The sequence below is a fragment of the Nycticebus coucang genome, chromosome 20, assembly GCF_027406575.1.
Source record: "Nycticebus coucang isolate mNycCou1 chromosome 20, mNycCou1.pri, whole genome shotgun sequence".
Classification (NCBI taxonomy): Eukaryota; Metazoa; Chordata; class Mammalia; order Primates; family Lorisidae; genus Nycticebus; species Nycticebus coucang.
The window spans coordinates 35,214,185-35,235,328 of record NC_069799.1 but is presented as its reverse complement, the minus strand read 5'-3'; the positions used below and the strand labels follow the sequence as shown (position 1 = coordinate 35,235,328).

Genomic DNA, 21,144 nt, shown 5'->3' with positions numbered 1-21,144 from the left:
ATGCAGCTGCAAAATGAAGACTGAGGGACAAGATGAAGTTAGTTTTAACAAAATGGAGTTAACTTGGTCCTTACCTTCCCCTGTTTTCTTGTGCCTAGAAGATCCAATCATGGGTCTTCAGTGCGTTTTATTAGCCCTAGCTCTATGCCATTGCTGATGCATTCAGTGCTGAGGGGGGGTATACTGTGCTTCTATGACCATTAATTGAACATTATTAATTCTAGCTCTGATGAAAGCCAGTAATTTATTCATTATGCAGGGGCCAAAGGTTAATAGTAGTAATAGGATTACAAGTGGGCCCGCTATGCTTGAAATTTAAGTTGTGAGCCAGAGTGATTTGCTGAATGTTCCCGCTCAAGTTTTCTTTTGTGGAGACCTTCTCTCACTAACTCCATGGACTGTTTGATTACTCCTGAGTGTTCAGTATAAAAACAGCATTCTTCTCCTAGGGCTACACATAATCCACCTTGCTGAAGGAACAGTAAGTCTAGTCCCCACTTATTTTGGAGTAGTACTTCATAGAGGGAGGTTAGGGACTCTTGAAGGTGGGAAATGGAGTTTTCTATTCTTTCTATGTCTGTCTATTACAGTGCATAGAGCTCTGTAGTTCTGGTTTTGTAGGACTAAGGAGGAGATTCCTGTGCCTGCTCCTGTTATACTTAGTCCCATGAGCATGGCTAGAGTTATTGCTGTGACTGGTTCTCTCTTGGTTCTTGTAAGTGTGCCTGCAGCTGACTCATATGCCTTATATAAGTCTTCTTCTGAGTGATAGATTAGCTTGGAGATGAGCTGCACTAAGACACAAAAGCCCCAGGTTAAATCAAGGACTGTTCCATGTAGACGAGGGGTGAACCCCGTTGAGCAAGCCCACCAGGAATTGTTGGTGGGAATTATATATCCAGTCCTATCACAGATGAGAGTTTGATTACATAGATATTGTTATTGCGGGGGTGTCTGACCTATACAGGTTCCTTATCCTATAATGGACTGTAGGGTGACTTGAGGCTTAGACTGTTGCCAACGGCAGTTGCTAGCCTGGGAGCTGATCTTAGGTTTGCTTATTAGTGCAATTCCCTCATAGTTTGGGGGTCTGGCTTCTACACATAACCAACAGGACTTAGTAAAGTCTGGTCTGGATGTATTTAAGACTTGATATGTAGCAATGACTAATTTCCAAAGTGGATCTGGATCTGTGGTAGGCACAGGTGTGGAGTTTAGAGTCAGACTTTGGGTATTGAATGCTTGGTCTGGGGAGTCAGGGGAGTCACGGAGCTTAGGGGTGACTACAGGGGGAGACTTAAGCACTATATTAGGGCCCACTGCAGCAGGCTTATTATTAACAGATGTGTATAAGATTTTGAGTTGGGGGCGGCGCCTGTGGCTCAAGGAGTAGGGCGCCGGTCCCATATGCCAGAGGTGGCGGAAACCCAGCCCTGGCCAAACAAAAAAAAAAAAAAAAGATTTTGAGTTGGAAAACATTACCTGGGTCTGCACCGTGCGCATTGAACAGTCTCACACCCCACCATTTGCTGAGTTCCCAATCTAGCATTCACTTTCCTTTCTCCGTAAAGGTGATACTGACTGTGTCAGGTTTGGGGCCTCCTGCACAGGAGTGCCCTCTCCAAACACCCTTCCTCTTTACTTGGCTCAAGTCTCCTTATCTCGGGGGGGTTCCACCATAATTGCCCGGTGGAAATACAGTTCCATGAGTTACAGAAATATGAACTTGCTCCTCCACACTTATTTGGAAGGTGACTGGGACAGACATAAAAGTACCTGGTTAGAGTATTTCCGGACCAATATGACTGCCACCCTGAGGGACAGGATCTAATCCCTACCAGATTATATAGGTCAACTAAGAGCTCCGGGAACAAAGTACCCTTAGGATGAACTCCAGAGGTCTGGTTGAGCACCATCCCTGTGCTAGCATCAGTGACTAGCCACGTTATCTTAACGGGGTGAAGAGGGTTAGTGGTGAGGGGTATAATCAGCAAGGCAGAGTAAGTCAGTAAATGGTACACGTACAGTGGTATCAGGGATCCTGGCATTTCTGCAGTTTGAGCTTCAGTGGGTTATCAGGGAACCGCTGGAGTTTCCACTGGGGGGTGGAGTCTTCTTTGATGGCCAACAGGTTGGCTAGGTGAATGTGCGTGTGATGTATCCAGGAGGCGATGCCCTCAACCTTGAGTGTGGTGGGAGTAATAAGGACCACGGTGTATGGGCCCTTCCACCGGGGCTCTAGCGTTTCTTGTCAGTGACGTTTCACGTACACCCAGTCTCCAGGCTGGAAAGCGTGTGGTTCAGGGACAGGTCCTGAGCTGTAGAGGGCTATAAGTCTCTCCCAATCAGCTTGTTGTGACTTTTGATCGAAATGTAAAGTTACTGCATGATCTTTCCAAGCTTTAAGATCTGGGCCCTTTGAAGTGAGGGCATTGTAATGCAACTTAGGGACTATAGAGGGTTGCCTTCCAAAGAGAATTTCATAGGGAGTTTTTCCTATAAGATAGGGTGAGTTTCACACCCTGTACAGGGCAAAGGGGAGGAGAGACACCCAGTCACCTCCAGTCGCCATGATTAATTTAGTCAGGGTCTGTTTTAGGGTGCAGTCCATCTGTTCTACCTGCCCTGAACTTTGGGGTCAATAGGCACAGTGCAATTTCCAATTAGTCCCCAAGGCTTCCGCTAGACTCTGCACTACTTGAGAAGTAAAGGCTGGGCCATTATCTGATCCTATCTGATTAGGGATTCCAACCCTACGCATTATATCTTCTAGTATTTTCTTTGCTACTACCTGTGCAGTCTCATTTCTGGTTTGAAATGCTTCTACCCATCCTGAGAATGTATCCATGAAAACAAAGAGATGTTTATATCTATATTTACCTGGCTTAACTTCAGTAAAGTCCACTTCCCAGTATGTACCTGGCTCCATCCCACGCTCTCTAGACCCTGGATTATGGGAGCTAGATACACTGTTAGTCAAAATACATACTTTGATGAAGCTACGACTTCATCAATTTTAGTATTCTGGTTTTGTAGTTTGATTTTGGTGTGGCGCAGTAAGTCTTTCATTTTGCGTCACCCTACGTGGGTGGATGAATGGATTCTATGGAGGATTTCCTGTCCTAGTTTTGCTGGCACAAGTGCTTTGCCATCACAGGTGACGTACCATCTGTTGTACTTCTTGGGGCAGTGGGCTTGTGGGATCTACTTTATTCATTTTAAGTCCTCCGGAGTATACTCCAGGGATTGTGGGAGTGTTGTGGATCCAGGGTCTGGCAATGTAGTAATAGGAAGCTCTTGGATAGCCAAAGTGGCTATAGTCCTGGCGACCTGGTCGGCCCACTGGTTGCCTCTGGCTACAGGGGAGTTGCCCCGCTGATGGCCAGGGCAATGAATGATGGCTAGTTTCTGGGGAAGCCATAAGGCTTTTAGGAGGTCGTGTATTTCAGTTTTATTTTTGATAGTCTTTCCCTCTGCCGTAAGGAGTCCTCTCTCCTGGTAAATTGCCCCGTGTATGTGGGCAGTGGCAAAGGCATATCGGCTATTGGTATAGATGTTAAGTCTTAGGCCTTTCCCCAGGGTCATGGCTTGTGTTAGAGCTATGAGCTCAGCCTTTTGAGCTGACATCCCAGCTCGGAGGGGCTCTGCCCATACAGTCTTGGTCTCGGACACCACTGCCACTCCCACATACCTGCATCCATCCTGTATGAAGCTGCTCCCATCTGTGTACCTCTGCGTCAGGGAGGGGCTGGTCTGTAAGCTCCTGGCGTACGCTGTGAACCTGGGCTAGGATGACAACACAGTCATGGAGGGGGGCATCTAGGTCTGGATTTGGCAGTAGGGTTGCCTGATTGAGAGAGGTCTTTGGTAGGAACCGGATTCATGGGGGGTTCAGCAGAAGACCCTGTTAGTGGGAGAGTCGGGCATTGCTAATCCATTGATCCGGTGGCTGTTTGAGGACTCCCTCAATGGCATGAGGGGTTGTGATCAACAGTTCTTGTCCTAAAGTTAATTTATCTGCATCTTTAACTAGCAATGCAGTAGCTGCAATGATGCATAGGCATGGGGGGCAGCCTGCTGCTACAGGGTCTAGTTTCTTTGACAGGTAGGTGACCGGCTGGGTCCAGGGACCAAGCGATTGAGCAAGCAACCCTTTTGCTATGCCTTTGTGCTCATCTACATACAGATGAAAGGGCTTGGTAATATCTGGGAGTCCTAGGGCCGGGGCTGAGAGCAAAGCTCGTTTCAGGGCCTGGAAGGCTCTTTCTTGTTCTGCACTCCACTGGAAAGGCAGGCTGTCCCAGGTGGCTTCATATAAGGGCTTTGCTATCTCTGTGATCCCCGGAATCCGCAGATGGTAGAACCTGGCTGACTCAAGGAACTCCTGCACTCTTTGACGTGTGGTCAGGTGGGGGGGATTTTCTGAATTGTTCCTTTTCTTGCCTGGGATAGCCACTGCTGTCCATCTTTAAGGATGTACCCCACATAACTCACAGTTTGTTGACAAATCTGAACCTTCTTGGCAGAGGCCCGGTACCCCAGAGCTCCTAGTGCAGTCAGCAAGTCCTGGGTGCCTTGGTGGCATTCTGATTCTGTCTCAGCTGCTATCAGAATGTCATCTATATATTGTAAAAGAGTCAGGTGAGGGTGCTGCTGCCGGTACTCACTCAGGTCCTCATGTAGAGCTTCATCAAAGATGGTGGGGGAGGTCTTAAACCCTTGCGGCAGCTGGGTTCAGGTAAATTGACCATGGATCCCTTGCTCTTCATCATTCCATTCAAAGGTGAACATTGCCTGGCTCTGAGGGGCTAGCGGGAGGCTGAAGAAGGCATCCTTTAAGTCAAGGACAGTGTACCATACTCCATCAGGGGTTAGAGCACTTTATAGTGTATAAGGGTTTGGGATGGTGGAGTGGATGTCTAGTATCCGCTTGTTGACCTCTCTTAGGTCCTGGACTGGTCTATAGTCATTAGTCAGTGGCTTTTATACAGGCAATGGGAGTGTTCCATGCAGATTGGCAGGGCACTATTATCCCGCTCTTAAAAATCCTCTGGATGTGAGGCGTGATGCTCCGCCGGGCCTCTTGAGACATGGGATACTGCCATTCTCATATGGGTTCAGCCATTGGCTTGAGCTCTACAATAACTGGTGGTCAGTGCTCAGCTAGCCCCACTCCTCCAGTCTCAGCCCAGGCAAGCGGGTAGGTTTTCAGCCATACAGTGACATCTATCAGCTGATGGCCCCCAGACTGCTGCTGGTGAAGTCTGTACTCATCTTCAAGTTGTAGGGTGAGTATTTGTATAGGACTCCCATACTGGTCTGTGACAAGGGGTCCTTCGTCATTGAAAATGATATGAGCCCCTACCTTAGTTAGGAGGTCTCGCTCAAGAAGAGGGTAGGGGCAGTCTGGGATAATCATGAATGCATGGGATACCCAGCCCATGCCCAAGTCCACGGTTCTTCGGGTAGTCCATGAATATTGTTTGATGCCCGTGGCCCCCTTGTCCCATGATTTCCTGGCATCCATAGGGCTGTGGTCCTATGTCAAGACTGAACGCTGGGCCCCGGTATCTACCAGGAAATTAATTGGGGTCCCCTCCATTCTGACAGTTACCCAGGGCTTGGGGAGGGGAGGTGAGCCCTGATTCCCCTACCCCTCGAGCCCGCTCAGTCTTGAGACTGGCACTGAGGGGGGCATGAAGGTCTGGGAGGTGGTTTCTTGGGGCACTCCTGGGCCCAGTGTCCATGTTCCTTACAATAGGTGCATTGGTCTTTCTAGAGGAGGAGCCTTTCCCTGCCTGGGGGGGCCCTCCTTACCTCTTGCAGCCAGTGGGCGCAGCCGCCTGTTTCTTTCCTCTGAGGTTGTGGTCGTGGAGGCCAGGAGGATCCTGGCTAATTCCTGGGTCTGTCTTTTAGCCGCCTTCGTTTGCTTTTCTTCAGGGGTCTCGCAGTTGTTGTACACTCTTTCAGCAGCTTCTAGGAGATCCTGCAAAGACCTCTTGCCTAGTCTATCTATTCTCTGCAGCTTGCGCTTAATGTCTGGAGCTGACTGATTAACAAAGAACATGACAACTGCTTTTCTATTCCCCTCAGCTTCAGGGTCTAGGGGTGTGTGCATGTGGAATGCCTCCATAATTCTTTCTAAGAAAGCTGCTGGGGATTCTGTCTTTTCCTGCTGTACATTACCTACCTTGGCCAAATTAGTCGGCTTTCTAGCCGCTTTACGGAGACCCCTCATTAGAGTCTGGCCGTAGGCTTGGAGTCTTACCTGACCTGTTCCTGTATTAAAGTCCCAATCAGGGCGAGTAAGAGGAAAAGTGGCATTGATGAGAGCCTGGTTGGTGGTGGGGCTTCCGTCTGTGTCCTTGACAGCCTTCCTGGCCTCAGCCAACATGTGGTTCCATTTCTTAGTGGTGAAAAAAACCTGTAACAGTTGGTGACAATCATCCCAGGCAGGCTGGTGGGTAAAAAGAATTGAGTCTAAGAGGTCAGTCAAGGCAGTAGGTTTTTCAGAGAACTTAGGGTTCTGCATTTTCCAGTTATAGTGATCACTTGTGGCAAAGGGCCAATAGTGGTACGGTTGATTTGGGGGGTTCGCTCCATCGGGGGGCCTGCTGCGTGGAGAGGCAACACTGTGGAGTCTACCATTAGATTGCGCAGGGTTCTACTGCGGGTTGTGAGGTGGGCTCTGGTGGCTACCATCTGGACCTGGGGCTGGAGTAGCCTCACTGCCTGGTGAACTCTGAGGAACAGGTGCCTCCCAAGGTGAGGGTTGATAGGGAGGGGGAAAGAGCACTTCTGGATCACTTCCTCCCTGGAGGACTGGGGGAGGGGCAGTGGGTTCAGGGGACTTCTCCTTTTTCTCCTTCAAGGCTAGGAGTTTAGTTACTTCCTTGTCTGATGGAGGAAGGAGGGGTTTTAACCCCGATGGCGGGTTTTCCACTAGGTCCTGCCAAGCAGCTATATTTGGGATCTAGTCAGGGTGGCCTGGTCCCAGATCAATAGACTATATCTTTGACCTGAATGATAATGGGGAGATGAAAAGTGCCCTCTGGTGGCCATCCAACGTGGTATGCTGGCCATTGATTCCTGCAAAAAAACACAAGTTTACCTCTGGACACAATAAAGCCATACTCTTGGGCTTTGTCTTTGAAGCCCTGGAAATTAGTCAAAGTTAGGGAGAGGGGGGTCATCTGGGTCTGTCTCCTGTCGCCCTCCAAATATAATAAAACACAGACAAGTAACACCTAAGATTCCTCCAGAAGACAGAAGCCTGCCCTCACAGGTTTTCAGGCAATACTGAAAATGAGATGAGGGTGTAACCCCATCTGGCGGTCGCAACCCACCTTGTCTCTCAACGAGAAGGATCACCTCTCCATGGTCTTCTTGACCAGGGACTAGAAATCCACGTCCCAGTCCCCCATCCACGGGGCATCCCCTCTTCTACTCTGTTGGGGATTCCACATCCCAACTACAGATTCAACAAATGGAACAACACGGAACAGTACAAGAAAAATGCCGGCACACACACACTCACCTCCAGAGCAGGTACTTGGTGATTTTGGGGGGTTCTCCTGGATGATCCCCCAAATGTTGTGCCCAAGTCACAGGATCCCCCACATAAATCACCCAGAGACCAAGTCCTATGCAAAAGCAAGAGGTTGTTTATTTACAAGCTCGAGCTTGGGCTCCGTGGTCCTGGAGCAGCAGGAGAGCAGAGAAGCCCTGATCTCAAAAAGGAAGGAGGTTTTTAAGGGTACAGAAAGAAAAAAAGGGAGGGGGTGAGGTATGAGCCCCTGGGGCGAGTTGATAGGGGTCTAGGGGACTGAGCAGTATTTGTCCTTGGGTGTCCGGAAGAGTGTTGTTATCGCTTGGAGCAGACGTTGTGCAAGGGCGTGTATCATTGGGCAAGGACGGGGGCCGGGGAGGGAGCAGGTTGCCTAATTCCTTTGGTATGCAGCTACAAAATGAAGACTGAAGGACAAGACGAAGTTAGTTTTAACAAAATGGAGTTAACTTGGTCCTTATATCCCTGGCCACGTCTTGGCTTTTATGAATAATGCTGCGATGGAAGTGAGTGAAAACATGTATCTTCCCCGTTCTGTAGTGGATATTTTAGACATATAACCAGACGTGAGATCGCGGGATCAAATAATAACTTTTAATTTTAGTCTTCTAAGAAACCTTCTTACATTTTAATAGTATCTGCAACATTTTTCCTCACCAACATTTCAAAAAGTGTCCACTTTCTTTTTATTGAGACAGAGTCTGACATAGTCGTCCTGTGCTCAAGTGATTCTCAGCTTCCCTAGTAGCAGGGACTACAGGCTCCCGCCACCACGCCCAGCTATTTATTAGTAGTGGGGTCTCTCTGTAGCTGAGGCTGCTCTCTGACTCCTGAGATCTGGCATCCACCAATGTCAGCTTCCCAATGTGCTGGGATTACAGGCGTGAGCCACTGCGCCCAGCCCCCAAAGCATCCACTTTTTGTATAACCTTGATAAACTTTTTTTAGTGTTCATTGTGAATATGATGTAACACTTCATTGTGATTTTGCTTTGCATTTCTCCAATAATTAGTAATTTAAGCATCTTTTCAAATGTTTGTGGGCCATTTATTTATATTTCTTCTTTGAAAAATATCAGTGAGCTCCTGCCATCCACCTAGTTCTGCCCCCCAGAGAGTTAGGATTACAGACATGAGCTACTGCTCCCATCTTTTTTAACTTTTTGAAGTAGGTCACCTCACATGAGTGAATTTTGTTTGTAGTTTTTACCTATACAGGGTGTCCCCAAATTTGCCAGTCATACGTGCATAGGAGAAATGGGAATTGTAGCTAAATGTACCATTATTTATAAAATATTCATACCATAATTTTCCATCAAGTTTTTCTATGTGTTAAAATGAAAATATTAAAAATATAAAATATACCCTCAGTTTCCTATCTATAAGTTACTTGGGACACTTTGTACACTGTAATGTTGTATGGTAGTATGAATACAGTAGTACTCAACTCCGTGTACTTTAAGACATTAAGAACAAACGATAAATATAAATCAACCATGTGCGTACAGGCAATTTCATTTTCTTTCTGTTTGTTTACCTATATGTTACTTTTTGTTTACATATAGTGCATTTTCTCTTGGTTGCTTGCCAATGTTTATTTTAACCTGTAGGTGAATACTTAAAGCTCTCTTAAATTTAACACATTTATTGGTGACTAGTGTTTGTATGAATCATTTGTGTAATATGAAAATAATTTTTGAAAGGCCATATTTATTGTATGTACCTGTAGTTTTAGTATTATTGTTTGTTTATTTATTTTTTCTTGTAAAAAGCATATAACATTTGGTAGAGCTAACTGGGTTTATTGATCTCAAAATATAAATAACAAAAAATCACGTAAAATTGACAATTTAATATTTTTAATTACACAGCTGTGTTAAGCATATTGACATTGCTATGTAAAAATACATCTCTAGGGCGGCGCCTGTGGCTCAACGGGTAGGGCGCCGGTCCCATATGCCGGAGGTGGCGGGTTCAAGCCCAGCCCCGGCCAAAAAAAAAAAAAAAATACATCTCTAGGTCCTTTCGCCATCTCTACCTGTAATCCCAGTATTTTGGGAGGCCCTGCTGGGCAGGTTGACTGAGCTCATGGGTTCCAGACCAGTCTGAGCTAGAGCAAGGCCCTGCCTCTAAAAATAGGCTCATGCCTGTAATCCTAGCACTGTGGGAGGCCAAGGTGTGTGGGTTTTCTGAGCTCACAGGTTTGAGACCACCCTGAGCAACAGCGGGACCCTGTCTCCAAAAGTAGCCGGGTGTTGTGGTGGGCACCTAATAGTCCCAGCTACTCAGGAGGCTGAGGAAAGAGAATCATTTGGATACAGGGCGACAAAGTGAGACTCTCTCTCAAAAAAAAAAGAAAAGAAAAGAAAAGAAAAAGCAAAATACATCTCTAGAACATCTTTATGTTCTTTTATCTAAATACATCTTTATTTTGCCCAATTGAAATTCAAAATAAGCAAAACTGCTATCCATTTTCCCCACTGTCTGATCCTTTATAAACACTACTCTTATTTTTCTTCTGTTTCTACAAATGTAACTAATTTCATTATTTCATTTTTGAGACAGCATGTCACTTTGTAAACCTTGGTAGAGTGCTGTGGCATCATAGCTCACAGCAACCTCAGGTTCTTGGGGTCAAGCAATCCCCTTTCTCAGCCTCTGAAGTAGCTGGGACTAGGCACGAATCACAACACCCGGCTATTCTTAATGACAGGGTCTCACTCCTGCTTAAGCTGGTCTTGACCTCCTGAGCTCACACAGTCCACCAGATTCAGCCTCTTAGAGTGGTAGGATTAAAAACATGCGCCACTGAGCCTGGCCTTACTTTCATTATTTTATATAATTTTATTCAAATGTATCTGGTTTTTGGGAGAACCTGTGTTATTTCATTTATGATAATGTTAGGATTCATCGTTATTAGAAATGTTAGAAGATTTCCTGATCGTTAGAAGCTGAGTAATACTCTATTATTTCTATATCCTAAGTAATATTTCCCCATTTATATTTTGAGGCAGATGGGGATTTCTTTCACCTAATGAATTATGTGAATGATGCTGCAATAAACATGTATACAAATAGCTCTTCATTTGACTGTGTACATGAGGGTTGTAAATCTTTCCTTCATTTTGTTTCATTATGTATTTTATATACATGCAAAATAATAAAAAGGAATTATATGCTTCTAACAAATAAGCCTTTATATTATTATTTTGTATTTTTTAGCTTTTCTGCAATTTTTGACTTAAGGTATATTTTATGAAATAAGACAGGTTTTGTTTTTTATTTTTGGTTTCTTTTTTTTTTCCAGTTTTTGGCAGGGTCAGGGAACAACAACACCTGGCTATTTCCTGCTGTTTCCAGTATATGTGGCCGGCGCCCTACTCCTTGAGCCACAGGTGCCACCACATAGGAGAGGTTTTGTCACAAAATTTTTTGTGCCCTTGCTGGGCGTAGGGGCATATATTTATACTGGTAGTAATCTGGGAGGCTGAGATGAGACGATGTCTTGAGCTGAGCAGTTGGAGACCAGCCTGAGTAAGAGCAACACCCCATCTCTCCTAAAAATAGAAGATAAAATTACCTGAGTATCATTACAGACACCATTAGTCCCTGCTTCTCAGAAGGCTGATTCAGGAAGATTGCTTGAACCCAGCAGTTTCAGGTTGCTTTGAGCTAGGCTGATGCTATGGCACTGTATCCTGGGCAACGGTGAGACTCTGTCTCAACACATGTGTGTGTATATACCCATACAGACACTCATGTATTTACATATACATATCTTATTGTTATAATCTCCTTTGCTCTGTTTTGTTGAATATTTCAATTAAATATCTTTCTCTCTGGCAATTTTTTGTTTTGGTTGTTTTTTTTTTTTTAGACAGGACTCTCACTATGTCGACCTACGTAGAGTGCGGTGGCGTCACAGCTCAACCTCAGAATCTTGGGCTTAAGCAATTCTTTTGCCTCAGCCTCCCAAGTAGCTGGGACTACAGGCACCTGCCACAACTCTCCGTTATCTGTTTGGTTGTAATTGTCATTATTTTTGGCAGGCCCCTGGCCAGGTTTGAACCCACTAGACCCAGTTTGTGTGGCTGGTGCCTGTGCCTCTGAGTTACAGACACTGAGACTCTGTCCTGTAATGTTTTATTCCATTTTTATCATTACTTGTAAGATGAGTATCATTTAGATAGTCTACAGATGGATCTTGATTTTTTTTTTATTTTTTAAATCCCTATCTTTATTTAGTGTCTGTCATTTGATTGTGACATTTAGTCCATGAATATCTACATAATTTTTGAAAGAGACTACTTACTGTTGACAACTTATTAACTGTTTCCTTAGATTCTTGCATCTGTTTTCCCGTTTCTACATTTCTGTCTCATTGATTTGTGTAGTAACATGCTTTGTGTTTTTTATTATTTGATTGTGTGATTATAGGTATTTTTATTGTAGCTAACATAGCAATTACATATTTTCAAAATATATTTTAAACTGATAACAACAGCTATTATTAGTTTCATTTAAATGTTCTTTTTTTTACATCTCTCAATTATTTTATTGGTGTCAGGAATGACATCTTGTTATATTGCATGTGTACACCCATCATTGTACATGTAGACCCAAAGTTTAGTGCTAACTTTCTGTTTTTGTCTTTGAACTCTTTATGTTTAAAAGAGTTTCATGCACCATCATTATAACAATGCAGCATTTCACATAGGTGTACTTAGTTATCTTTTTCAGAGTTATTTATTTATTTATTTATTGAGACAGAGCCTTAAGCTGTCACCCTGGGTAGAGTGCCATGGCATCACAGCACCTCCAACTCCTGGACTCAAGCAATTGTCCTGCCTCCGCCTCCCAAGTAGCTGGAACTACAGGTGCCTGCCACAACACCCGGCTATTTTTTGGTTGCAGTCATCATTGTTTGGTGGGCCCGGCCTATATTCGAACATGCCAGCTCAGGTGTATGTGGCTGACGCCTTAGCCGCTTAAACTACAGGCACCGAGCCCAGAGTTATTTCTTTTTACATTACTTGTTTATTTATTTATTTTTTAGATGGAGTCTTCCCGTGTCACACTAAGTACAGTGCTGTGGTGTCACAACTCACAGCAACCTCCAACTCTTGGCCTTAAGCGATTCTCTTGCCTAGGCCTCCCAAGTAGCTGGGACTACAGGCGCCTGGCAGAACATTCAGCTATTTTTATTCTTGTTGTTTTTGCAGTAGTTGTTGTTGTCTGGCAGGTCTGGGCTGGGTTCAAACCTACCAGCCCCAGTGTATGTGGCCAGCACTCTATTCACTGAGCTAAAGGCACTGAGCCATATTTTTACATAATTTAGTACTGTTGTCTAATATCATTTCATTGTCAATGAAAGGGCCTTCCTTTGACATTTCTTTCTTTCTTTTGTTCTTTTTTTTTTTGGCCAGGGCTGGGTTTGAATCCTCCGCCACCCTTGGCATATGGGGCCAGTGCCCTACTCCTTGAGCCACAAGCACTGCCCCACTTTGACATTTCTTATGTGGATGCTTTTCTCATCTGTGTATCACGATAAATATTTATTTTTTCTTCATTTAGAAGGGCAGTTTTGCCGAATATTGTATATGTACTTTGGAGTTTTTGTTCTTTCAGCACTTTGACTATATCACCCAACTTTTTTTTTGATGTGGAAGTTTGTGTTGATTACTCCACTAGTGATCTCACAGAAGCATGCTTAGAGATGACATGTCTGTTTTCTCTTGGTGCTTTCAAGATTCTCTTCTTGTGTGTGACTTTTGATCCTTGATCTTCATCCGTCTGTTATGGGACTCTTTCTGTTGGTGAGCTTCGTGATATTTTATATCTTTGCTTACATTTGAAACTCCTCAGTAATTTTCATTGTGTTCTTCAACTTCAGAATTTCTGTTTATTTGTGCTTTTATTTTCTTCTATATCTTCATTTTTTGATGTTACTTGGTTGACGCAGTTAGCATTATTCACATAACGTTAAGATAATTTTGACATTTTTATATTTTATGGTTGTTTCCAGATTATTTCTTTTGTTTCTTTGAGTTATATCACCTTAAAATTTTGTACATATTAGAGTCTTTCACTGATCTTTGAGGATGAGAAAAGCCACTTTTCACAAACTTTGTGATATTGTTTCATCCTGCAAGATTCTGACACACGTTGTACTAGAACAGCAAGGACCATTACATTCTGACTGTGTTTTGCCTGGGGAAGTGTGTGGTTATTTTTTAGTTGAAACATTTTTCCACATTTCCTCCAAAGAGCTTTTGATCACTTGCTATACCTGAATCTGTCTATTGTCTTGGAATCCTCTGCTGCTGTAACAATATTTTACCTTTGGTTTCAGCACCTCCAGTCTGTCTTACAAACTATAGCACCACTCCTTTCAGCATACTTGATATTGGGAGACAGCAACTTTTCCCTGGAAAGACCCTGTAAACAAGAAGTATTAACAATGGTGTCACTCATTTTCTTTTGAGGACAAATTTGGGATTTGAGAGTTTACTTCCATTTTCATCATGCTCTACTATGATGTGGTATAGTCTTTGGTGGGTAAATATGACAAACTTCTTTCTGATCTTTATATTTTATAATTACATATGTGCACACACACAAATTTATTTATCTATTTACTTATTTGGAACTAAGTTTCTGTCATCTTAGGTGGAGTGCTGTGTTATCATTGCTCATAGCATCCTCAATATTCTGGGCTAAAAATGACATCTTGCCTCAGCCTCATGAATTGCTGGTACTACGGGCATGTGCCACCATGCCTGACTACTATTTGTGGTAGAAATGGGATCCACTTTTGCTCAGGTTGATGTCAAACACCTGTGCTTAGTGATCCATTCACTTCAGTCTCCCAGAGTTCTAGAAGTACAAACATGAGCCAGTGCACCCAAGCTCTATGTTGTCTCTACAACTTCTGCTCACTTGCTGTGCTGCAAATTCCTACCTGGTTCTTAGAATTCCCCAAAATGCAGTGTATACATGCAATATTTATTTACTTTTAAGATAATTAGTGCCGATGTACTGTATTATGTCATCTTCCCAATGTTCTTGTCAAGATAATATGTATAAAATATATTTACTCAATTCTCATAAAAAGTCAATGGCTAAATTATTCTTTAAATTTCTTTCAGCTGTATCTAACCATCCTGACCAAGAGCATTTGCAAGATTTTGACACAAATATTTTATTCCCAGAGATACTCCTGAGAAGATATCAAAGTTGTGCCCCTGACAAACTAAACTTAAAAAACTCGGCAAGTGTGTCAGAATGTATGCAGCAGAAAGTATGTGACAGTGGCCTTGGCCAATGTTTAATGGCTACCCATACCAAAATCTTCCAATGTAGTAAATGTTTGAAAGTCTTCACACAATTGTCAAATCTAAGTAGAAATAAGATGATTCATACAAAAGGGAAAACATTTCACTGTATAAAGTATGGGAAAGCCTCTAACCCATGCTCTCATGTTACTAAACCTAAGATAATTTATGAAGGAGAAAAGCAGTACAAATGTAGCAAAGTCTTCAAATCTAACTCAAACGTGTCTAAGCATAAGAGAAGTCATACGGAAGAGAAACGCTACAAGTATGAAAATGATGGCAAATGTTTTAATCTCAGATCAAAATATTGTAACCATGAGAGTACTGATAGTGGAAGAAAACCCTACAACTATGAAGACTGTGACAAACTTACCAAACAGTACTCAAACCTTTCTGAACATATAAGAATTCATTCTGGAGAGAAACCCTATAAATGTCAAGAATGTGATAAAGCCTTTAAGCATGACTCATGTCTTACTGTACATCAAAGAATTCATTCTGGAGAGAAACTCTACAAATGTCAAGAATGTGCCAAAACCTTTAACCGGTATTCATACCTTTGTGAACAACAAAGAAGTCATTCTGCAGAGAAACCCTACAAATGTCAACAATGTGGCAAAGCGTTTAATAATAATTCAGATGTTACTAAACATAAAAGAATTCATTCTGGCGAGAAACTCTACAAATGTCAACAATGTGATAAAGCCTTTAAGCATAACTCAAGTCTTACTGTACATCAAAGGATTCATTCTGGAGAGAAACTCTACAAATGTCAAGAATGTGCCAAAGCCTTTATTAGGTACTCATACCTTTCTGAACATCAAAGAACTCATTCTGGAGAGAAACCCTACAAATGTCAACAATGTGGCAAAGCATTTACTTATAGTTCATCCCTTACTAATCATCAAAGAATTCATTCTGGAGAGAAACCCTACAAATGTCAACAATGTGGCAAAGCGTTTAATAATAATTCAGATCTTACTAGGCATAAAAGAATTCATTCTGGAGAGAAACCCTACAAATGTCAACCATGTGGAAAAGCCTTTCACCATTACTCAGGCTTTTCTGAACATCACAAAATTCATTCTGGAGAGAGACCCTATAAATGTCAACAATGTGGCAAAGGGTTTAACGGGTACTCAAACCTTTCTACACATCAAAGAATTCATTCTGGAGAGAAACCCTATAAATGTCAACAATGTGGCAAAGCTTTTAATTGGTACTCAAACCTTTCTAGACATCAAAGAATTCATTCTGGAGAGAAACCCTACAAATGTCAACAATGTGGCAAAGCCTTTATTTTTAGTTCATTCCTTACTAATCATCAAAGAAGTCACTCTGGAGAGAAACCCTACAAGTGTAAAAAATGTGGCAAAGCCTTTAAGTGGTACTCAAACCTTTCTACACATCAAAGAATTCATTCTGGAGAGAAGCCATACAAATGTCAACAATGTGGCAAAGCATTTACTTATAGTTCATCCCTTACTAATCATCAAAGAATTCATTCTGGAGAGAAACCCTACAAATGTCAACAATGTGGCAAAGCGTTTAATAATAATTCAGACCTTACTAAACATAAAAGAATTCATTCTGGAGAGAAACCCTACAAATGTCAACCATGTGGAAAAGCCTTTCACCAATACTCAGGCCTTTCTGAACATCAAAAAATTCATTCTGGAGAGAAACCCTACAAGTGTCAACAATGTGGCAAAGCATTTAATAATAATTCAGACCTTACTAGACATCAAAGAATTCATTCTGGAGAGAAACCCTACAAATGTCAACAATGTGGCAAATCTTTTAAACAGTACTCAAACCTTTCTACACATCAAAGAATTCATTCTGGAGAGAAACCCTACAAATGTCAACAATGTGACAAAGCCTTTATTTTTAGTTCATTCCTTACTATTCATCAAAGAAGTCACTCTGGAGAGAAACCCTACAAGTGTCAAAAATGTGGCAAAGCCTTTAAGTGGTACTCAAACCTTTCTGCACATCAAAGAATTCATTCTGGAGAGAAGCCCTATAAATGTCAACAATGTGGCAAAGGGTTTAACCAGTACTCAAACCTTTCTACACATCAAAGAATTCATTCTGGAGCGAAATCCTACAAATGTCAATAATGTGGCAAAGCCTTTAACCCTTATTCAAACCTTTCTACACGTCAAAAAATTCATTCTTTAGAGAAACACTACAAATGTCTGCATTGGGGCAAAGCCTTTAACCCTTATTCAAACCTTTCTACACGTCAAAAAATTCATTCTTTAGAGAAACACTACAAATGTCTGCATTGGGGCAAAGCCTTTAACAAGTATTCACACCTTTATAGACATCAAATCGTTCATTCTGAAAAGAAACCCTGGAAATGTTAAGAATGTGGTAAAGCTTTTCACCAGTACTCATGCCTTTCTCAACATCAAATATTTCATTCCGGAGAGAAACCTTACAAATGTCAAGAATGTCGTAAACCCATTACCCAGTGCTCAAACCTTTCTGTATATCATGTAATTCATTCTTGAGACAAATCTCACAAATGCCAAGTATGTGGCATAGCCTTTAACCAATACTCAGGCCTTTCTGAACGTAAAAGAATTCATTCTGCAGAGAAACCCTACAAATGTGAAGAATGTGACAAAGCCTTTAATCAGTATATGAAACTTTTTGCACATAAAAGAATTCATTCTGAAAAGAAACCTTATGAACAGTGTGGCAAACCCTTATTTCATGTGCAAACCTCACTGTACATAAAATAAATCATACATTAGAGATACCCTTGAAATATGAAGAATTTTGTTGTACCTTTACCCAGTGTTGATAACTTGCTAAGCATAAAAGAATTCACACTGGTGAGAAATCCCACAACTGTGAACAGTGCAGCAATTCCTATAAATGGAACTCAAACCTTCGTATACATAGCAAAATTCATATGGCAGAGACATCTTACAGATGTGAATGATGTGGCAAAGGTTTGTGCTGGTTTTCAGCATTTAGTAAACATCAGAGAAATTGTCCAGAGAACTAATATAACAATATGAAGATGTGGCAAACACTAATGCCTGTAGTTACAGTTTTCTGTACACAATAGAATTCATGTTGAAGATAAACACTACAAAGGTGAAGAACTTGACAAATGTTTAACTTGTGCCCAAACCATTGTGTAAATGAAAAATGTATAACAGAGAAATCCCTGATAAATGTGAAGAGAGTTTTGAATCCTATAAGCAGGATTCAGTATATTTCACATTTTCAGTACATAGAAGAATTCATAGAGAAATTGTATATATGTGAAGAATGTGACAATGTTTTTAAATATTTCTTATGCTTTTCTAATAATTCATATAAAAGAAATACTCTACAAATGTCAATCATGTCTCAGAGCCTTAAAGTTGTGTTTGTCCTGGCAGGTAGGGCTAAGAAAAGACAGGGTCAGATGATACTAGGAGATACTTTGTCCATCATAAGAACAAAAAAATGAGCAGAGGGGGCTTCCACGAAAGACAGGTTGGCATTTCAAGAAGGCTTCTGAAAAGCGAACTGATGTTTGCTCTACAAAAATGACTCTCAGAGGTAGAGAGGCCACAATGTGGAGATATGGCCAAGGCCACAAAAAGGGATGTTTGGAGCATGGGTTCAAGTAATGTGACTGTAAGCTCAAGTGATCTATTTTCATTAACACAGTGCAATTTACACCAGTTCTATCACACTGAACAAGTACAATGATAACTTCTGGAAATTGCCTTACAGGGATAGTAAATGGAAAGGTGGTCCTTTCTGTAAGTTTCCCCCCTTTCCAAGAAAAATCATGAATATTTACCCCCACACCACTTAACATAGAATTGGAAAATCTATGTAAAGGGAAAGCATCTTACTAAACCCAGAGTCTTCTCCACTTGAAAGATGTTCTCTGGAGATTACTGTTCCCTAATAAATTTGGATCTTTTGCATACATGTATCTACTTATTCTGCTCATTTGTTTTCCTGTTTTAATATTAGTAATCATTCTTTGGCACCTGGAACAAAAAAACAGGGAACATATACCTGTCACCTGGTCCCCATATGGGACATTGGTGCCAAAATCTGGGAGGAGAATGCACATCTTCAGCAAGATACATTAATAGAACCATAACCATTGTTAATTCACTCTGCCTGCTCATATTACTTATTCTACCTACAGGTCTCACACTGTCTTTGCTTTCCAGGTAATGTAGCTCCTTATGTACCCCTGCTTCATCTCTGTTTTTCTTTGTCTCCGCAATGCACTTCATCTCCCATTTAGGCCTGATATTCAAATGCTTAAAAAGTTGCCTCAGGCTCCACAACCAGAATGTTCAACCAGATTCTTATGGTCTTGATAACCAGAGTGGGGAGGAAGAGTCAGTGAGAGAAAGCCAGGCCAGCGGCAGGTCCCAAGCGCAGAAGGAAGTTTTGAAATGGTTGCCACCACTAGAGAAGGTTGTAAGGGACAGAGTTCCTCCATAGGCTCAGGCAAGAAGATACCAGGCCTGAGCCCTTCCCTCACTATGACTGTTACTGGAGTAAGAAAGGGCTCAAGGAGGGGACTCTTCTGGGACCATGCCCTCACTGGGAGTGACATAGAGAGATGCACTGGTAGTGACATTGCCTTCTGGAGATGGCGGTTCACACTCTCCTTCCAGATACTGTGAAATCCCTGAACCAGCATTCACCATACCATCTAGAACTCTTTCAGTTTGATGGACATGCCCCAGCTTCAGTACAAGGTCTACTGATGTTAATAACATTAGAGCCACTCCTCTGCTCTCCCTAGATATTCAGGGCCCCTGTTTCCCTCTCCTATATCTGTCTTAAGAATGGAAGGTAAAATAAAATTCCCCTGTGTGCTCTAAAGTCCCTCTGCTCACTGGCTGATGATGTTTTTGTTTATCCCTTTTAGTGCTTTCCAACTTCCATACCCGATTGTTTGGATGAAGTCTTAACTTCAGGTTAGAGACCTAAGTTCTTTAAATCTGCACGGCTCCTTTTTTAGGTCTTTAACGTGAAATGAGGTGGCTGGGGTAAAATTTTCTTTCAAAAGAGAAAAAGCAAGAAGGAACCAGTATGTAGGAGAGAGATGTGAAGAAAAAATGAATATGAAGAAACCCGGGTGGTGAGGAACATTAAGAGGAGAGAGAAGAATTTTGTGTAGGACAAAACCAAATATAACAATATTTGTCATAAAGTAAATCATGGTTTAAGAAGAAAAATTTGGGACAAACATAGGGCTTCAGTATGTCTAAAGTAGTCCATGTAAGGCATAATATTTGCAAGGGTAAATATATAAACATTTTGCCTGTGAACAAGTTGGCCTGACTGAAAAGGGAATTAAAACAATAAAATCTCTAATTAAAACAATAAAATCTTTTTGTTATCATACTTTTTTTAAAGCTTCTTCAGATTACTTGTGTATTTCTTGAATACATCAAGTATTCCATGTCAATCTGCCACTATAGAGTGTAAAAACACAAAAAAACTAGCTCTGTATTTTCTTCTGCCTGCCTGAAGCTGAATCTGCTTAGTTATGGGTGTTGAGATCAAGATTATTAAACTGTCATCACTACTAAAGGTCATCAGTTATTCTCTTGACACTGAAGTAAAGAAAAAAAGTAGCCAACTTTGTCCTTTAGCCTCAGTTCAGTGGCTGTACCCAGTGGTTAGGGCGCCAGCCACATACACTGAGGGTGGCAGATTCCAATGCAACACATGGCAGCTACAATGAAAACTGCAACAAAAAAACAGAGGTGTTGTGATGGGATCCTGTAGTCCCAGCTATTTTGGAGGCTGAGGCAAGAGAATTGCTTAAACCCAAGAGTTTGAGGTGGCTGTGAGCTGGGATGTCACCTCACTCTACAGAGGGCAACATAGTGACATTCTGTCTCAGAAGAACAACAACAAAAAATTGGCTGCTTTTTCTAAGCTGCCTGACATTTTCCCTCCTTCCTCTTAGTCTTTAATTGACTTCTCACACCTCTTGTCTTTTGTTGTTGAGATAAAAGGACAGAACATGTATGTGTAACTCCTGCCACACTTGATCAACCACATACGTTTTTCTTTCACAAGTGGGGACTCTGGCCACACTGGACTATTTCTGGTTGTGGGACAAACTGGCACTCCTTGCCTTTCTTGCTGTGCCCTTTCTGAGTTGTGACCTTCTCAGTCAAAGGAACTGTTTCCACTTGAGCTTTCACCTGCTGCATCTCTCGGTGATCTTTTATATACCTATGGCCTT

At 42.1% G+C, this 21,144-nt stretch overlaps 1 protein-coding gene across 2 annotated transcripts in view; it reads left to right on the top strand.

Annotated features, from left to right (window-relative positions):
- Positions 1–20,228, top strand: part of LOC128572814 (zinc finger protein 43-like) — a 246,565-nt gene extending 226,337 nt beyond the window's left edge. For both annotated transcript variants that reach the window (XM_053572925.1, XM_053572926.1), the window contains exon 4: positions 14,715–20,228. In XM_053572925.1, coding sequence (XP_053428900.1) covers positions 14,715–17,023 — 2,309 coding nt within the window. In that variant the 3' untranslated portion in view covers positions 17,024–20,228. The remainder of the gene's footprint in view (positions 1–14,714) is intronic.
- The last annotated feature ends 916 nt before the right edge of the window (positions 20,229–21,144 follow it).